The sequence below is a fragment of the Microcaecilia unicolor genome, chromosome 6 (assembly GCF_901765095.1).
Source record: "Microcaecilia unicolor chromosome 6, aMicUni1.1, whole genome shotgun sequence".
Lineage (NCBI taxonomy): Eukaryota > Metazoa > Chordata > Amphibia > Gymnophiona > Siphonopidae > Microcaecilia > Microcaecilia unicolor.
The window spans coordinates 320587360-320608282 of record NC_044036.1 but is presented as its reverse complement, the minus strand read 5'-3'; the positions used below and the strand labels follow the sequence as shown (position 1 = coordinate 320608282).

The 20923-nt window shown below is 43.9% G+C and overlaps 1 protein-coding gene across 2 annotated transcripts in view; it reads right to left on the bottom strand.

Moving 5' to 3' along the window:
• The window catches only part of SPATA20 (spermatogenesis associated 20), a 97869-nt gene that overhangs the window by 46077 nt on the left and 30869 nt on the right, over positions 1-20923 (bottom strand). For both annotated transcript variants that reach the window (XM_030208358.1, XM_030208359.1), the window contains exons 11-13: positions 11463-11655; positions 8052-8220; positions 5073-5281 (exon numbers count right to left, since the gene is read on the bottom strand). In XM_030208358.1, coding sequence (XP_030064218.1) covers positions 5073-5281; positions 8052-8220; positions 11463-11655 — 571 coding nt within the window. The remainder of the gene's footprint in view (positions 1-5072; positions 5282-8051; positions 8221-11462; positions 11656-20923) is intronic.

Here is a 20923-nt window from a genome sequence, read left to right as displayed (position 1 = left end):
GAGAGGAGGGTTGCTGGACATTGGGGGAGGGGGGGAGGCCAAGGGAAAGAGGAGGGTTGTTGGATATGGGGGGGAGGATCGGTGGACGGGGTGAGGCCAGGGGAGAGAGGAGGGCTGCTGGACATGGGGGGAGAGCAGGGGAGAGAGGATGGTTGCTGGACGGGGGGGGGGAGGCCAGGGGATACAGGATGGCTGCTGGACATTGGGGGAGGGCAGGGGAGAGAGCAGGGTTGCTGCACATGGATGGATGGAGGTGAAATTATTACATTTTGCAAAACACAAATCTCGCCTGTTTTATTTTTATTTATTTATTGTATTTGTATCCCACATTTTCCCACCTTTTTGCAGGCTCAATGTGGCTTACAATGTATCGTTCTTGGTGGTAATGGATTAGAACATAGTCATTTATTGTTACATAGAGATTTTGAGTAACATAGTAGAAGTTTAGAACAAACAGATATTATAAAAATAGGTCTGTGTAAAGGTAAAGGAGATGCATGCATTTATATTTGTTGTTCTATGTGGTATGCCTTATTAAAAAGATGGGTCTTCAGTGATATTCGGAAGTTTGTTAGTTCGTAGATCTTTCTCAGGTTTTAACGGGCTTAACGGCTAGTATTTTTATAAAATAGTAGCATGGCAGAAATCACACTTTGAATGCAGGCATGGATAAGTTTACATAGAAAGAACACAAGTACACAGCAACTTAGCATATTTTTTAAATCTACATATGTACTTGCAACCTCCGCTTGTGCTCCACTCAAACTGTGCCCTCAGCTACGTATGCTGGCAAAGTACGCACCTTCATGACGAGATGTGCACGGGGACACATCCCCATCCCCAGTCAGTTTGGATCCATCCCTATCCCGACCTCAGTCGATTCTTTTCCATCCCACCCCCAACCCCACATCTTCTTCCCCATTCCCCATCATAATGTTACCATCCTGTCACCATCCACACAGTTTTCTTTCTCTTCCCCGTACTCAACCCACATTTCAGCAATTTTGTAAATTCAAGAAAACCATCCTATATAATAAAAAGCACCTCCAACATTCTGAAGCCAGCAGCCTTGCAGTGAAGCCTGAAGTGTTCGTAAGCATCATAATAGCTCCGCCCACATTCTCAGCTGATTCCATAAAAAGCACCTCCAACGTTCTGAAGCCAGCAGCCTTGCAGTGAAGCCTGAAGCCTGAGGTGTTCGTAGGTATCATAATAGCTCCGCCTACATTCTCAGCCGATTTCATAAAAAGCACCTCCAACGTTCTGAAGCCAGCAGCCTTGCAGTGAAGCCTGAAGCCTGAGGTGTTCGTAGGTATCATAATAGCTCCGCCTACATTCTCAGCCGATTTCATAAAAAGCACCTCCAAGGTTCTGAAGCCAGCAGCCTTGCAGTGAAGCCTGAAGCCTGAGGTGTTCGTAGGCATCATAATAGCTCCGCCCACATTCTCAGCTGATTCCATAAAAAGCACCCTTGAACTGGGAGGGAGGGAGTTCTGCAACTCAGCAAGGAAGGAAGGAAGGGAGGGAGAGGGGTATGGAACTCGTGAGGGAGGGTACGGAACTCGGGAGGGAAGGAAGGGAGGATGGGTGGGAATTTACCTTGCTAGCGCCCGTTTCATAGCGTTTCAAAACGGGCCTTTTTTTACTAGTATTCTTAATATTAACACTTTAAGCTAAGCAAGTAAGTAAGCTGTTTTCTTAAAAATCATAGTCCAAAATGTTCTTGCTGTTCCATCAAGTTGACACTAGAGGTGTGCACGGGGGACCTAATCTGATTCCTATCCCCCCCGTCCCGTCAGTTTGGATCCATCCTTATCCCGTGCCCGACATACGTGGATCTTTTGTCACCAATCCCGTTGGATTCCTGCATATTTCACAGGGTCCCCATTCCTATGCACACCTCTAACGTATACATTTAAGCCAATCTGTATTTTTTTTTTTAATTTCACGATTTTTTATTGATGATTCAACAGAACAAACATCCAGTAAACTCAGTTTACAATAAATTGAGAATAAATTCACCTGATCAAAGAAAAGCAACAATCCCATCATCAGAACTTTTAACATTTCCTCCCCACCATTACTAATCCCATATCCCTCTCCCCTTCAGAATGTACTACTCTCATCCAATGCCTTGAAACATTTCCTTAAACAAAAATATGTCGAGCAATCAGGTAGCCAATACCATATAAGAACAGTCCTAATGATCCCATAACATGCCCCCCCCCCGCTCGCTCACAATCAACGACACTAGTACAGACCTCCCTCCCTAACTAATGGCTCTACACTTTTATGTTAATTTAGCAAATATACAACTAATGCCATATGTTACAGTGAGCTTAAAAACAAACATTGCGATTGACAACTTATCAATATTCTCATCATCAAGCCTGTCTTATCCCCACCCCCGCCCTAAAAAGCCAATCTGTATTTTATAAAAGGCCTTTCGCATACCTATATGGCCAGATACACACACAAAAAAAAAAAACAACTCTGGGGTCCTTTTACTAAACTGCAGTAGCGGCAGCGTGTGTTTTTGCCACGCCCAAAGTCCCCTTTTACCACCGCGGGTGAGAAGATGGAAAAAAAGGAATGGCCGTGCGGCCATTTTGGGAGGAAGCGCTTACCACTGCCCATTGATACCCATATTCGATCTTGCAAACCTTTTGCCTTCCTGTTTTCTTAAATAAACAAGCGCTCCTGCACATGCAAATGTGTATTTTACCAAAAGCTCTACATTCGGCAGAGCCATTGGTAAATTACTGAGGGACCTGGATGCCCCACTTCCTTTCTGTTCACATCTGTTATTTTCCCATACTGACCAAAAGACATGACTGGGAGCAGCTCCCTTTAATTTGGCCAAAAGAATGTGTGCTGGGAAATGGCATACACTTTAGCTACATTTGGGAGGTGGGGCGGGGTGAGGCGAGGAGGACATTTCCAAACAGGCATTCTGCCAGGGTAAATAGCCTTTTAACCCACATAAACACTTCTGAAAATTGTCTTCTAACTGGTTCACTGATAAATCCATTCATTGACCCTCAATCAGAGCCATGTGATTAGTAAATTAAAGTTAGCTGGCTCAGGTGATTCAAACAAATGGTTCACTGTTTACTTGGTTGGCTGATTCTGTGGGTCAAGAATGTATCAGTTCAATATGGTTTCTCCCGTGTACTTAGCTATTGTAAATTGTCTTAAGTTCAATGTTCTAAAAAGTACAAATAAAACATTTAAAAACAACTAGTGTTACAGTGTACCCAAATTCACCTCTTCAATGTCCCAAAGGATCCCGTCCAAACATTCATCTTATACACCCCGCATCTGTCTCCTATAAACATCTGTAACTTGATAAAAAGCAAAATCCCATACAGACCTCAGCTTGCCTCATGACTTGCCGACAGGTTTTCAAGGATGCCAAGAGCAACATTTCTGGCTACCACTGAAACCGGGATGACCTACCGACAGTAGCATTCAAGAGTATCAGCATGGCTATCCACTTCCCAAACTTAATCTTACCCAACGTGGGATCATGTTTTGAAATTCACACAATCTTAGACAAAGGCCAAAAACAAATAACAGAACTCTGCTCTTCCACTCCCAGCTCAGGGCTTCCAAGTCAGTTCTTGTTCATAGACCCATGTCCTCTACGTGGGTTTTCAGTCTAGCAGGAAATCTGCAGAGGAGGGAGTGAGGTCTGTGAATACACACAGGATAGCCATTCAAGGTACTGCAGTTGGGCAAGGCTGGGTCAGCTGGGCCCCCCTTCAAAGCCGTGCCCGGGAAATCTTGCCCCCTCTGCCCCCGCCTCTCGGCGGGCCTGCCCCCAATATTCAGAGGCTTCTAACCAGTCAGGATCAGCACCTGGCCGGTTAAATGCCCACTAACCAGCTATCCGCCGATATTCAGCTGAATATTACCGGCTATTTTTAAAGTCTGACTGACCAAGTTTGGCAGTCATATTTGGCCATTTGCAACCCTGGTATATCTTTGGCCGCTCTGACTTTAACTGGCCAGCACTGAATATCGGCTTGGCCAGCCAGTGTCAGACCGGCCAAAAATACACCGGATATTCAATGCCGGTCACCGGAAACGGCTCGGCACTGAATATCCTTTCTCAGCGCTGACTACGGGAGTTAGCCAGTCTAACTCCCATGGTCTGAAAATCAGTCTCAGTATGCTGAAAATCCACTATAGGAAGAGATGATCTATTGTAGGTAGTGTCTATGATTTGTGGATCAAATTACCGTGTGATATAGGAGAGATTAAAAGTTATTGTACATTCAGGAGGTATGTGAAAGCTTATTTATTTGATTTCTACTATTGTATTAAGTCAATGCAAAGTTAGTTTTTTTAGTTAGTCGCTGTATACGATTACATTGTTATAAATTTGGGAGTACGGCCCAATTTTTTTACTCTTTGGTAATCCACCTTGAGCCGCATTTGGGTTAAGCGGCGTACAAGTGGTCATATTAGATTACATTAGACTAGATTTTCAGCCAGTGGCACTCTGCTTTTTCTCACAGCAGCCGGCATTATGCCTGAAAATTCGAAGCCAGGCCATGTCCAGACTGCGGCACTGAATTTTCGGGTTTCCAGAGCCAGATAAGGCATTGTCGATGAACTGCAATACTCAGCTACGGGTTACTGCATAAAGCTAGGACTGACTTTTATCTGGTCCTATTTAAGCGTTTACCTTGGCTAGTTAAGTGCTGAATATCGGCACTTAACTGGCCAAGTACTGACTCTGTCCCCGGAACGCCCCCGAAATAGCCAGACTTTTCAGCAGCACTAACCAGTTAAGAGCCGCTGAAAAGGATCTGTGCCCCGAACAGGCTATTTAACTGGCCAGGAGCCATTTCTGGCTGGTTTAAATCGCTTTGACCAGCCAGAAATGGCTCCTGCCCCTTAAATTGTCCCATACGTTTTTAAATACAATAAATTAAGAATACCTTTACCAATATCTAAAAATGAGTTTTCCACGGTCTGCAAGGAAGAAAATATAGTTGTCTTGAAGGGAATGCCCAACTGCTGAGCCCTGGACTCGGCACAGATCCATCTGCTCGGGTGCTTACCATCCTTCAAGCGCAGGATCACTGAGGTATCATTGGCTTCACTTGAGAAATAAGCAAAACCTTCCTGATCCCAGAAAAGCTCGTCCTGTTTCTGCTGCAGCTCTATGGCCCATTCCAACCACGTCTGATCCAGCGACGCCTCGTACAGATCTAAGAGAGCCTGTATAACGAAGACATAGTCTTCCAGAAACCCGAAAATGGGAGGAATACTGGAACAAAAGAAAAAAAAAGGAAAGCATTAGCAAATGTAACGTATATATTTATCTGAAATTAGCTCACGCCTTTCTCAGCGAGTTACATTCAGGTACAGCAGAAACACAGATAAAAACCCATCCCCGTTTGTGACCCTTGCAAATTTCACGCTGTGAGCCAGCCTAAGGAGAAAGTGGAGGAGTGGCCTAGTGGTTAGGGTGGTGGACTTTGGTCCTGGGGAACTAAGGAACTGAGTTTGATTCCCGGCACAGGCAGCTCCTTGTGACTCTGGGCAAGTCACTTAACCCTCCATTGCCTGCCGCATTGAGCCTGCCATGAGTGGGAAAAAGTGCGGGGTACAAATGTAACAAAAAAATAAATAAATAAAAATAAAGGAGAAAGGGAGAGAAGGAAGGGGATGCGGTCTTATTTACAGAATCAGAAACAATTCAGTCTGACTTTCACAAAGAAGAGATTGTGCGAATATCTTACAGTCACTTATCCCAGCGGCGTGTATGTGTATTTCTTTATTTATTGCTGAACATTTGATATACTGCTCTTCATAGGACATATTTTATTTATTTATTGCATTTGAATCCCACATTTTCCCACCTCTTTGCAGGCTCAATGTGGCTTACAATACATCATGAGTGGTAGAAATATAATAGAAAATAGACATTTAGTGTAACAGAAGGATCTTGGGTAACATGAGAATGAGAAACTCTGCTGCCCGTCTCATCTTCTGCCAGGGTCGCTTTACTCATACTACCCCTCTCCTCAAGACCCTTCACTGGCTCCCTATCCGTTTTCGCATCCTGTTCAAACTTCTTCTACTAACCTATAAATGTACTCACTCTGCTGCTCCCCAGTATCTCTCCACACTCGTCCTTCCCTACACCCCTTCCCGTGCACTCCGCTCCATGGATAAATCCTTCTTATCTGTTCTCTTCTCCACTACTGCCAACTCCAGACTTCGTGCCTTCTGTCTCGCTGCACCTTACGCTTGGAATAAACTTCCTGAGCCCCTACGTCTTGTCTTGCCCCATCCTTGGCCACCTTTAAATCTAGACTGAAAGCCCACCTCTTTAACATTGCTTTTGACTCGTAACCACTTGTAACCACTCGCCTCCACCTTCCTGTACACATTAATTGATTTGATTTGCTTACTTTATTTTTTGTCTATTAGATTGTAAGCTCTTTGAGCAGGGACTGTCTTTCTTCTATGTTTGTGCAGCGCTGCGTATGCCTTGTAGCGCTATAGAAATGCTAAATAGTAGCAGTAGTAGTAGTAGCATGATAGTAGTATTCACATTGGTTGATCTTTGTGGTACGCCTTGTTAAAGAGATGGGTCTTCAGTAGTTTGCGGAAGTTCGTTAGTTCGTAGGTCTTTTTTAAAGTTGCGCGGCAGTGCGTTCCATAACTGTGCGCTCGAGTAGGTAAAGTTAGGCGCATGCATTAATTTGTATTTTAGACTTTTGCAGTTAGGGAAGTGTAGATCTAGGAATGTGCGGGTCATTCATAATAAGTGTAAAACAGCACACAAAAACAGGACAGACTCAAATCAGGGAGAAACATAAGGGAGGGATGTGCAGAACAATTTAAACCCCGAAACTCTGCAACAGACCAATTGTAATCGGATTTTAAAAAATTGCAGAAGCCAAATCTAAACCGCAGATTCCAACCAAAGAGAATTATAAATCAAACGCCTACCTAAACAACCCAACTTAAATTTATTATAGGAAGCTTCTCTACGCAGTTCTAGTATCAGCCAAAGACACAAAGGAACGCCAGCAAATACAACATTCAAAGGAGTTTAGGGGAAGGGTAGACAGCAGGGCTTAATTTCTGGGGGAGAACTGCCTGGAACCCCCAGTTCTGCCGCTTCTTTTCAGACTTCAGAGCAGCAGGGGTATTCTGCTCCTGCTCTTCCAGTCCAGCCAGCCTGCGCAGAAGAGGAGAAGAGGGGGATGGAGGCTTGAGCCCTGTTTTCTTGTTGCTCCTGCCCCTGGCCCACCTGCCCCCTCCCCCCAGCTCAGAAAAACACAAACAGAGAGAACCTCTACGCCGGAAAGCCAAAAAGGAAAAAAGTAGAGGCTGATCAAAGGACGAATCCAACACTGGAGATGTAACGGAAAACTACTTTAATGATGCAGATATTGCAGGACCCGACAAGGTCCGTGTTTCGGTGTATACACGAGCAGACCCTGCTGAGTTTGTCAGTGTTGGTTTAGTTGCAAATGACTCTCGATCAGCCTGACTGTATCGCAGTTCTCTGGTTTGCTATTTGCAGCATTTGAACATATTCTCTCGGATGAATTATTCATTTGACCCCTGATGTAGGCAGTGTGATACGCCGAAACACGGACCGTGTCGGGTCCTGCAATATCTGCATCGATAAAGTAGTTTTCCATTACATCTCCAGTGTTGGATTCATCCTCTGATCAGCCTCTACGTTTTTCTTTTTGCCTTCCCCCAGCTCTACAGTTCCATTTCCTTTTTGCCTACAAATTAAGCCCTGATAGAAATTATAGGGAGGAGACAGGACAAGTAGGATGAAGAGTGAAATGAGACCGAATTATGCCCTGTGTGACATCCTTCCTGCAGCTCCCACCCCGCCCACTAGTGCAGGGTGCCAGAAAAAATGGAACACCATATCTCAAGGTATTTCTGGAAGCCAATAATCAAATAAGGTATCACTGGCATTGTTTTCTGGGCTCCAACACAGCTCCTACATCTGGAAAAGGCAACAGCTGTCAGAAGGAAGCCAGTGTAGCCTCTGTACTCACTTCTGTTCCACACCATGTTGCTTTCCCCCATAGCAGCTCCTCAGGAGTTTTCCGCTGTCAGCATCAAACATGTGGTTCCTGAGGAAGGTAGCGGCACGCTCTGCCTGTTCTATGTACTGCTTCTCACCAAGGATGGCCCCACTTCGAGCAAAGCCTGAAATCATGAGACCTGAAAATAAAGAGAAGCAACTCCTTAGTCTGTAATTCTGGAATCCAAAGTTTCAGCCACACAAATCTGTCTCTTTTCTAGGGCAACTCGCTTTGTTCCAGCTCCTTAGGGAAATCCCCATATGAGGGGCGATTTCATAGCAGCGACAATGGCGCCTATGTGCATCTATAAAATAGGCTCCTACAGTGAACATATTCTCTTACACAAGTCTGCACATAATTTCATAAAGTCTGTTTTTCATGCCGAACAGGGTTTTTCTAGAATTGCATGACTGCATACACACCACAGAGCAGAGGAAGAATTATGACATGCATGTAAAATGTATAAATACGTGGCTAAACATGTACCCCTGGATTCTATAAATGGCACCCAAAATTGCGCACCCGATTTTGGACATATGTCGAAGTTAAGCGTGCGTTTTAATTGCGCAGAGAGCAAATTAGTGCCAATAATTGAGCGCCAACAATTACTGGCATTAATTGGCAACATTTTGGATTTGAGCGCACATCGTTAAGCAATATTCTATAAAGATGCGTGCGCAAATCTTTTAGTGTGCAACTGAAAAAGGGGTGTGGCCGAGGGAGGGGCATGGGAAGGTCAGGGTCATTCCCTAGAGATGTGCGCAGTGTTATAGGATTTGGGGAGGGGGGATCCGCGCCTAACTTATACACAGATCCTGGGAGTGCTGGTTATATGCATCTTTTTTGGTGCCCAAATTTGAGCGTCATTTACTGAATCAAGTCCATAGTGTAGAAACGTACATTTCCAACTTATTCATAGCAGGTGTGTGCGATGCCATTTCACACTATTGGGCTTGGTCCTCAAAGTCTCTTATCTTGTACATAAGTACTGCCATACTGGGACAGACCGAAGGTTCATGAAGCCCAGCATCCTGTTTCCAACAGTAATCAATCCAGGTCATAAGTACCTGTCAAGACCCCAAAACAGTACAATACATTTTATGCTGCTTATCCTAGAAATACGCAGTAGATTTTCCCCGTCCATTTTAACAATAATCTATGGACTTTTCCTTTATGAAGCCATCCAAACCTTTTTTAAACCCCGCTAAGCTAACTGCTTTTATTACATTCTCTGGCAACAAATTCCAGAGTTTAACTATTCGTTGAGTGAAGGAAAAAGTTTCTCTGATTCGTTTTAAATTTACTACTTTGTAGCTTCATTGCATGCCCCCTAGTCCTAGTATTTTTGGAAAGAGTAAACAAGCGATTCACGTCTATCTGTTCCACTCCACTCGTTACTTTATAGACCTCTATATCTCCCCTCAGTCATCTTTTCTCCAAGCTGAAGAGCCCTAGCCACTTTAGCCATTCCTCACCTCGAGATTAATGGTGAGGCGGGTAATCAAATAAAGTAAAGGTGAGTGTGCTACCTTCATAACGCAAGCTTAAAATGAGCGCCATTATGGGCTTCTCAAGTAACATCCTGTTTTAATACCATCGCCCATGCGTGTGAATGATAGTTTACATACTGGAGTAAATTCTCAAAAGGTCACCGAAATGCGGGCACCAGGATGATGCGCACTAAGGGCCTTATTCTATAAAGTTTATGCTCCTAAATTTACACTCCTAAATTACGAGCCTAATCTATGCTCCAAAATAGATTACACTCGTAATTTAGGCGCACAAACTTTATGGAATACTACTACTACTACTTATCATTTCTATAGCGCTACTAGACGTACGCAGCACTGTACACTTGAACATGAAGAGACAGTCCCTGCTCGACAGAGCTTACAATCTAATTAGGACAAACAGGACAAATAAGAGATAAGGATAAGGCCCTAAGTGCAAATTCTGTAATGGCGGTTCTGCGCCCAACTGCCATTTCAGAGTACTAGAATAAGTCTGCAGTTCTGCAACTAACTTTAGCTGCAAGCATTTACCCGCCAAATGGCTGGCAGAAATGCTTGAGCCTAACTGAAGGCGGTTAGGAGGGTGGATTATAGAATCAGTTGATCGCCTAACTCCTAGGCACCCCCTTGAACCGCCCATGTCCCTCCCAGGTCAGTTGAGCGCTATGGAGATTGTGCACCCAGTTTGAAAAATAGCGACTAAGGTCAGTTACAAGCCTAACTGCCAATTAGAGTCAAATAGTGCCAATTATCACTAATTATAGGTTCTTAAAACAATTAGCATCTAATTAAACAATTTAGTTAAGCACATACCTGAACGTATTCTAGAAATTGTGCACGCAACTTTGCACACTAAAAATAGAATTTGGGGGTGTGGGGGGGATAGGCGTGTACATCGCAACTGTGTAGCAGCTCTGCCACACTGTACCATCAGGAATGTCTACACGCAGATCAGGTAAAAAGTACATGCAGTCTTGTAGTGCATCTTTTTTCACGCATGTGTACCCCCCCCCCCCCCCCCCCCCACACACACACACTTTTAGCACAGTCATCTTCTGTGTCTAGAAACAAGCTTAGTGCACGGAAACAGCTTCAAATAAATTAATCCCAGAATGAAGAGATTCACTGCCCTCTGCAGACAGAAGTGGGAATCATCTTGAGATCAGATCTGATGGATCTTGCCTCTCTCACTAAAATGCACTCAGAAGCTTACTCACTCCAGAAACCTTAGAAGTGTATTCCCAAACCCAACAGCAGACACAGAATTCACCCCACTGCCTCCTTACTATAATTTCCCTCATACCGGATTTTCCAGTCCTCCTCCTTCAACCCTGTATCCATTCCTCTCTCCCTGGGTGCAAGCAGTAATAAGGAGATTTCTTGTTAATTAAAGTCCAGCTGCTAGTTTTATCTTACTAATGGACTTTTCCGGCCAAACGCTGGGATGAATAAACACATTTGTTCGTCTCCCTGGTGTGGGGATAATTAATGAAAACAACACTACTCTTCCCTTTGCTAAAATTGATGCTGATGAAAGGAGACAGATCAGCACTTCAGATCAAAAGAAAAGCTCAGAAGTGAGAGGATGTGCAAAAGTTAAAATACAGTCAGAGATGGCAGCAGCATCACCAATAGGGAGACAGGAACAGAAAGAAGGTACTTGCCATTCTCAACCCTGCCCTACAGGGGTCACAGTCTCCTGTAGAGATTTCTTTCTTTCTTTCTCTCTCTCTCATATACCACCACCTCCTAAGGCTCTACCACATGAATCCTCCCTCCATCAGTCTTGCAGTGGCAGGGAATTGTCATGCCACGGCCACTACAAAAAAGCACGTTATCTTTAGGAAGCAGTAACAGAGCAATTTCCTACCATTCCATGAGGCCAACATTTTGGTGTCCAGGTGAGGTCGCGGCCGCTGTCTTCGGGCCTCATAAAGTTGAGCTCTACACTTGCTGAGAATGCTTTTCAGGTGGCTCATATCCAACCCGAACCTGGCAGCTGTCAGCTCCAGAGAGTACCGCATTATCAGAACATTCTTCCCCGTCAGCTCACCATGGGGGTCCTGAAACAAAAAGATGTCCGGGACAGTAGAGATGCCAAGCCATCAGCAGTTACACACATCCAAGTCCATTGCAATAGCACAAACAAACAGTGTAAAATCTGACCTGCTTTCTACTAAAGTGTAAAATGGCTGTACAGTTTTTAAAAAATATACAACTGCAATCAAACGCTTTAGAATGTCGTACAATATTTACACTTCCAGAAGTACTGAAGGCAACCGGCTCCTATTCAATCCCGAAATGCATACACCCTTTCGCATGTTATTACAGAATATGGCGGTAAAAATTATTTGGGGAGGTAAATCTTAGGATAGAGTTTTCCCATTTTGAGCACCACTGGCTGTTGGTGGAGCAAACCATTATGTTTAAACGTTCTGCTTCAGTTTTCAAGCCCTGAATGGTGTCAACCCTGATAGGGTGGTACCTTCCAGGGTCACCTTTCCCTTCCAGTCAGACCAGAAACCTTGCAATCTCAGGAGGAAAGGAGTTTGGTGTATTAGCCTTCTCAGGGCTAACACTGTCTCTCTGGAATGGACTCCCAGTGAAAACCTTTAAAAACATTTTAAAAACTTTTCTATGGGCTGATGATTAAGTCTGACGCGTCTAGTTATGTTGATATTAATGAGTTGTACTGATTCCACTGGAAGTTAGGAATGGATGGTTGGGTTAATTTTTATGGGTTTTCTTTTTTTTGGGGGGGGGGGATAGAAAAGGGTTTTGTTACTCTGTCTCCTGCTGCCTAAGTTATTGTAGCTGCTTTTGTTGATATGAGATTGTGAACCACCTTGAACAGACCTGGAGGCTAGAAAGGGTGACAATTGTTTAATTAAATTTAATTACAATTAAATTGCTTAAAATCCTAGCACTTGGGCTCATAAACCTAATAACACATGAATTCATTTCATACAATGTTGGATGCTCTTAGGCTTAAATTTTCAAGTCTATACATGAGATGGGTAAAACATTCCTGATGCCTACATGGATCAGGTGTGTGACTAAGGAATGTATTATAGAGAAAACTGTGTTGGTTTGCAGATGATGCAAAAATCAGTAACCAAGCAAACATTGGGTTAGGGTGGTGGACTTTGGTCCTGGGGAACTGAGGAACTGAGTTCGATTCCCACTTCAGGCACAGGCAGCTCCTTGTGACTCTGGGCAAGTCACTTAACCCTCCATTGCCCCATGTAAGCCGCATTGAGCCTGCCATGAGTGGGAAAGCGCGGGGTACAAATGTAACAAAAATAAAATAGATACTATTGGAGATTCTACATGGAATGTTGCTACTATTGGAGATTCTACATGGAATGTTGCTCCTATTGGAGATTCTACATGGAATGTTGCTATTCCACTAGCAACATTCCATGTAGAAGGCTGTGCAGGCTTCTGTTTCTGTGAGTCTGACGTCCTGCACGTACTCACAGAACCAGAAGCCTGCGCGGACACACATTGCTGATCTGCAAGGGCCGCCTTCTAGTGGAATAGCAACATTCCATGTAGAATCTCAAATAGTAGCAACAGTGGAGGAGTGGCCTAGTGGTTAGGGTGGTGGACTTTGGTCCTGAGGAACTGAGTTCGATTCCCACTTCAGGCACAGGCAGCTCCTTGTGACTCTGGGCAAGTCACTTAACCCTCCATTGCCCCGTGGAAGCCGCATTGAGCCTGCCATGAGTGGGAAAGCGCGGGGTACAAATGTAACAAAAATAAATAAAAATAAAATAAATACGGGCACTTGAAAAACATGGAAGAAAATTTATGAGCTTCCTTGCTGAAAATATGTAAAATGATGCACTTGAGACACAAAAACACACTAGCTACATATCAGCTGGAAAGATGAGATCTGAAAACCAAGAGGGAGATTTAAATGGGATCAACTCAAGACAGGAAGAAATTAGGTCTTACCTGCTAATTTCCTTTCCTTTAGTCCCTCCAGATTGGTCCAGACGCTTGGTTATACACTCCTACCAGCAAACGGAGACTGAGAACATTTGTCTTATGAGAACCCTATAACTTTCCTGTGCAGCTCCCAGCTAAGTCAGTATTTCTGTACCAAAAAAAAAAGAACTAACCCTGTTGCCCCTTTGCTTTGTTTTGATTTTAATTTGAAACACCATAAAGAGCAAACAGGGATATACAAAAAATCTCAAATGAAAATTCAGCTATATTCAATATCCACAAACAATTGATGTATGTATCTTTAATTAGAGGAAAAGCCTCAATATCTAGAGGAACACTCTATCGTTGATAACATCAACATAAGGAGGTCCTCTAAATCATCATAGGCAAAAACCTCTTTTAAATATGGCTAATATGCTTAAATAAGTTCGGGAGGACTGCACTGATGTATGTTTTCTTTTCTTTTCTTTTCAGATCTTTGCAGTCAAACACCACGGACCCTGAGGCAGTATTTCGAAACTTTGGCCGGAGTCGGGCCGTGATGGTGTTATCTTTTTTTATATAGCAGTCAACAAACACCATTCACGGCCCGACTCCGGTCAAAGTTTTGAAATACTGCCTCAGGGTCCGTGGTGTTTGACTGCAAAGATCTGAAAAGAAAAGAAAAGAAAACATACATCAGTGCAGTCCTCCCGAACTTATTTACATAGCAACATAGTAGATGACGGCAGAAAAAGACCTGCATGGTCCATCCAGTCTGCCCAAGACAAACTCATATGTGTATACCTTACCTTGAATTTGTACCTGTCCTTTTCAGGGCACAGACCATATAAGTCTGCCCAGCAGTATTTCTCGCCTCCCAACCACCAGTCCCGCCTCCCATCACCGGCTCTGGTACAGACCGTATAAGTCTGCCCTCCCCTATCCTCGCCTCCCAACCACCACCCCCTCTTCCCCCCACCTGCTCCGCCACCCAATTTCAGCTAAGCTTCTGAGGATCCATTCCTTATGCACAGGATTCCTTTATGCATATCCCACACATGTTTGAACTCCGTTACCGTTTTCATCTCCACCACCTCCCGCGGGAGGGCATTCCAAGCGTCTACCACCCTCTCTGTGAAAAAATACTTCCTGACATCTTTCCTGAGTCTGCCCCCCTTCAATCTCATTTCATGTCTTCTCGTTCTACCGCCTTCCCATCTCCGGAAAAGATTCGTTTGTGGATTAATACCTTTCAAATATTTGAACGTCTGTATCATATCACCCCTGTTCCTCCTTTCCTCCAGGGTGTACATGTTCAGGTCAGCAAGCCTCTCTTCATACGTCTTGGAACGTAAATCCCATACCATCCTCGTAGCTTTTCTTTGCACCGCTTCCATTTTTTTAACATCCTTCGCAAGATACGGCCTCCAAAACTGAACACAATACTCCAGGTGGGGCCTCACCAACGTCTTATACAGGGACATTAAAACCTCCTTTCTTCTGCTGGTCACTCCTCTCTCTATAAAGCCTAGCAATCTTCTAGCTACTGCCACCGCCTTGTCGCACTATTTCGTCGCCTTCAGGTCCTCAGATACTATCACCCCAAGATCCCTCTCCCCGTCCGTGCCTATCAGACTCTCCCCGCCTAACACATACGTCTCCCTTGGATTTCTACTCCCTAAGTGCATCACTTTGCATTTCTTCGCATTGAATTTTAATTGCCAAACGTTAGACCATTCTTCTAGCTTCTTCAGATCTTTTTTCATGTTTTCCACACCCTCCGGGGTGTATTAGCCATATTTAAAAGAGGTTTTTGCCTATGATGATTTAGAGGACCTCCTTATGTTGATGTTACCAACGATAGAGTGTTCCTCTAGATATTGAGGCTTTTCCTCTAATTAAAGATACATACATCAATTGTTTGTGGATATTGAATATAGCTGAATTTTCATTTGATTTTAATTTGGACATCAATGACAACAGATACAAGAAAGCAATCTTTGAATTCTCAACTCACGCAGACAGTTCCAAAGATTTCTACAACCTTCACGATCACTCTCTTTCCTGAACTGCAAGGGGACGGGGATCCGCAGTACCCGCGAGGATAGGGATGGGGACAGAGGTTGCGGGGATGGAACAGGGACATGGACAGATCCCACGGGGACAGAGTCCACAGGGATGGGGACAAACTTCATCCCTGTGTCATTTTCTACTTTGAAGCCCGTTAATGAACTGGACTGTTATTTATGTTTGAGTGATGCAAACAACAATATTTAGATTTTATTGGAAAAACAAGCAAACGTGGCCACAACTAGCAACATTTGCATGGGGGATCCTGTACATTCCCGCTACCAGCACATCTTCTAAGAAGACATCTTCTATTGAAGGAGGGACTGTGCAAGACAGGAGCGCTAGACTGAATCCCGAGATTGTTGATGACTTCTTATTCATCCACAGATTAAAAAATCACAACAGTGCTTCATAGGGCATATTTCACCCCTCTAGGGCATTACAGAACGGGTTGTATTTTGTACCCCTGGACATTTTTAACAGGGTGGATTAAGATTCCTTGGGGTAGTAGAAATCGGCTATTGTTAGGGTTGGAAGAGTAGAGGGTGGTCTTGAGGAGGGTTATTACAGCTGCTCATTGTTATTGTTTTCTATTTGTAATTTATACACAATAGTTGCACAGCATATTGCTCCTTTTTATACTTTAATAAAAAGATTTAAATATAAAATCATAATTGTTCGAGGCTTCTGCAGATGAGGACAGAGCCTGCGGGGACGGGGTGGGAACAGAGAAAGAACCCACGGGGACAGTGGCGTTCCGAGGGGCGCTGACACCCGGGGCGGATCGCCGATGCGCCCCACCCCCCAGATGCAGCACCCCCCTCCGTGCAGCACGACCCCCCCCCCCAGCCACCCCGGCTTAAGAACCTCCCCCCCCAGGGTGCACGCCGCTGGAGGGGTGCCGCACGCTGGTCAGCGTCGTCGGTTTCCATGCTCCCTCTGCCCCGGAACAGGAAGTAACCTGTTCCGGGGCAGAGGGAGCATGGAAACCGACGACGCTGACTGGCGTGGTACTCCCCCAGCGGCGTGCACCCGGGGCGGACCGCCCCCACCGCCCCCCCCCCCTTGGTACGCCACTGCACGGGGATGGGGTGGGGATGGAAACAGAACCCATTCTCTAAACTCCAAACCACACCATCGCCTTCTATCCAAGGGCAAGTTCAGAAAAGTACCAAAGCAATGTCTCTTAAAGGCAAGGCCCTAATAGGTCTGCAGCCATGACTCCTGCCCCCAAAGCCATGCCTCATTTAGCCTCAACCTCAATCCAATAACGCCTCTGCAAAGAATGTAAGGAGGATCAAACTGCCACCCAAGAAATGTTCTGTAGTAGAATGAGACCATCCTCTGTCCACAAGGTCGCTTGACCTCTGATGGAATGTGCATTAAATGCCATTGGCAATGGATGGCCCCTGACAATATATGCAGAAGCGATCACCTCCTTAATCCACAGGGCTATAGTCACCTTTGACACTGCTTCCCCATGTCTCTTTCCTCTGAACAGCACAAATGACCCAAATGTTGAAACTCTTCCATCCTACAAATGTATTCCCACAAGGCCCTCCTGACATCCAAATGACGCTGATCCCCATCACCCTTTGCCTCATCCAAAACTGGCAAGGAAATAGACTGTTCATATCGAATGCAGAAACAACTTTAGGAAGAAAAGAGGGAATAGGACGCAGCACTGCTTTTTTCTCTGGAAAAGACAAGAAACGACTCCCTACAGGACAAGACCCGTAATTCTGATTTTCTCCTGGATGACAAAAAAGCTACCGGAAACAGCTTCTTTAAAATGACATCTTTCAGAGTACTGTCTCATAAGGGCTTAAAAGGTGAGAGAATCAAAACTGACAAGGATCAGATTCAAATCCCACAGCGGGACTACGGGATGGTGAGGAGGATGAATGAGCTCAACTCTCCTGAGGAACCTCTATCTGTACATAGCCAAGATAAAATCAGAAGGAAATCCTAGGTCCACCAAATCCCCCCCCCCCCCCCCCCCCCCAAAAATAAAATCCGCCATCCCAAGCCACAGCGGTTGGTAAGCTGTGCAAATCAAGTCCAGGATGGCGTGAATTCCCACCAAAGCTGGAGCTGTCATCTCGCCTGCCCCTGAACTAACTCCTGCTGCAGTCACAACCTCCAAATCAGGTGCTGCCGAAATTGCTGCCTTAACTTTGCCACAGAACTTACATGTCGCTCCTGGATCCTTCAACCCTCAGCATGACAATGTCAGAGTCACTTGGAGCTCATACTTCGTGCCACACCCAGCATGAGATGGTTTAGCTCTCCACCTCCACACACACTACTGCATGCACTAACCTGATCCGGTGAGGAAATGAGAACTGCAAGGTTAACAGGGACACAAACTGAAGGTAATACTAAAGCTATGAGATCTCAGCCAGCTGCTCATGGCTCTCGAGGTTCCCCTTCCAAACTGTGGGGAAGGGAAGCTGAGCTGCATTGCGGTCATCAGAGGAGGAGGAAGGGGGAGGGACCTAACCACCCAGGTATGACACCCCTGGAGCAAGAAAAGCCCCCACGGACTTGTGCCCCTCTAGTCCGAAGACTCCATACAAAGGAAAAAAACAGACTAATAATTTTAATCTTTTTTTAAGAATATATTTATTACAATGCTCAAAATGCCTAGCATCTCATGGACCCCTCCCCCTTTCCCGGACCTACCAAACTAACCCAGATTGTACAGGCTTACCAAGTCTACCATCCGCTGGACACTGAGAAATACTGACTATCTGGGAGCTGCATATAATGGTTATAGGGTTCTCAGAAATCCAAGTGCTATCAGTTTCCATCTGCTGGTAGGCGAACATAACCAAGCAGTCTGGAAGGATGCTAAGGAAGCCAAAGGTAGCCAGTCAGTGTAATAAAACAGGGATGTCCAGCATGCAGCCACCTGAACTTGAAATGTAGTCTACTTGAGATCTTTAACAAAAAAGTGTTTGCCTAATTTTTTACATTTTTACTTTTCTTTTTTTTTTTTTATATTTACACTAGATTTGATATACCGCTCTTCACTATGCATCAAAGCGGTTTACAATCAATGTAAAACAAAAGGAAGAATAAATAAAACAAGGTAACTGATAAAACACAAAAAGAGACCTAGGTTACAATAAGCAATCAATTGAAATAAGATATATTAAAAATATATACAAGAAACATCAGGTGGGAAGAAATATTTGAGAAAGATATAGAGAAAGGAACCACTTCTGGCAGGCCACAAACACAGGCTCCAAAACCAAATTATTATAAAAGAAAAACTGTATCACAAAAAAACATAATATAACCCCTCCCCCTTCCCAATATATCTACCTATGCCATTAATTGGGGTTATATCAGAAAAGAAAAAATACTATAATTCAAAATTTTAAAATAAAAAAAAAATCATTAATCCAAACTATATCAAATAAGAAATAACATTTTTGAAAATGGTTTTAAATGCATTCAGAATTGTGAACAAGCAACTTCAAGTTTCATCACTGTACTTTCAACATTGATATTGACATCAATGAACCAATTGCAGTCTTCATAGGTACCTTTAAGCACAATGCTTATCGGCCTGCCTATGCTCCGCCCACAGTGACATCCCCCTTGCAGTTTTGAACTATGCAAATTAGGTGCACAGAATAGCGCTTGTTAGTATTAATTTATAGAATGAAGGGGTAAAAGCTTAGCATGCACACTAAATCAGCCCCCAACATGCTAGTGCTATGCACTAAAATTAGTGCACACCCATATTTAAAAGAGGTACCATCTATACAAATTAGAATTCAGCCTTCATTTATATACAGTACATCAAAAGCTAGTGGAATACTTAAAGTTTCATTGTTTGATCTCTGCCAGCCAGGTTACCAGGGGGCACATAGCACTTGAAATGCACAGACTGCATTGGCTGAAGCCACCCTTGTTCGTCTGCCTTGATTTTACCACACCCTTCAATAGGGTGCACTGACAAATTTTATTATTTAAGCTGTGGAGGAGTAGTCTAATGGTTAGTGCCGTAGCTTGAGAGCCTGGGGAACCGGGTTCGCTTCGCACTGAAGCTCCGTGTGACTCTAGGCAAGTCATTTAACCCTCCGTTGCCTCAGATACAAAATAAGTAGCTGTATATAATATGCAAACTGCTTTGATTGTAAACATAGAAAGGGAGTAGATCAAATCCCACCCCCTTTGGGACGCTGCTACGTAGGGGGCAGTGTGGTTCATTTCATTTTGGGGAAAGAGTGCAGAAAGTCGTGTATATGCTCGAACAACTGCAACCTGAAGCCACTTGGAGCTCTGTTTTATCTCTCACATTGCTTAGGGTGTTATCTGTATCCTGGACTCAATACTATTCACTCTTTTGATATCTGTTTTTTTTTACCTCTAATCCTGACCAGTCGATTTAAGCTATTAATAGCTGTCTGTTGGCTGGTTTGATCTGGATGAAAGGCATTACACCAGAACTAAAGGCACAGAATAACCTGTAACACTTTCGTTTTAAGACGCTGTTTCAGAAGCTAAGATACAATTAACGCTAAGTGGAATTATTTTGCCTTTGAAATCCCAAGATAAAAGATTGAGAATGATTTAAAATTTCAAATTGGCACTGGATAAAATTACTTCAGCTGCCACAAAATCTGCATTTGTAATGCCTTTCTTAGCTCACTGGATAAAACCTTTACTTAAAACAGTACTGCATGCACCAGTTTGACTAAGTTAGATTACTGTAATGCTTTATTTGTGGGACGTCCAGCAAAGTATACTGGCAAACTGCAGCTGGAATGAAGGCACAGGGACCAGGTCAGTCCGGCTTTCAAGAGTCTGTATTGATACGATCTACATTTAAAAGTTTAGATATCGACTGATAAACAAAGAGGAGATAATTTTATTGTTATTTTTCCACATGTGTAAGATGGCTCATGACATGGTGCAAGGAGTAAAATAACTTTTACTGTAGGTGTTGCTAGGGGTGCAGCCCGTAGCGTAGTCAGGTTGAGGGAAGTAGGCAGGTTTGCTTATAAGATCCATTAACAGGTGTAAATGTCCCTGCCTGCATTCAAGGCGCTAGTATTTTATAAAGACACAGAGGCATATTTTCAAAGCACTTACTTAGCCTTCCAAAGTTCCATAGGTTTCTATGGAACTTTGGAAGGCTAAGTGCTTTGAAAATATGCATGGTAAGCACCTATGTGTCTTCATAAAATAGTCTCGAAGGGGGAGAGTCTATATATGGCACCTAAAAAATCAAGCATATTCTACAATTGGCACCTAAATCTACACACATTCATTTACACCAATGAAAACATGGCATAAATCTTGGCGCAT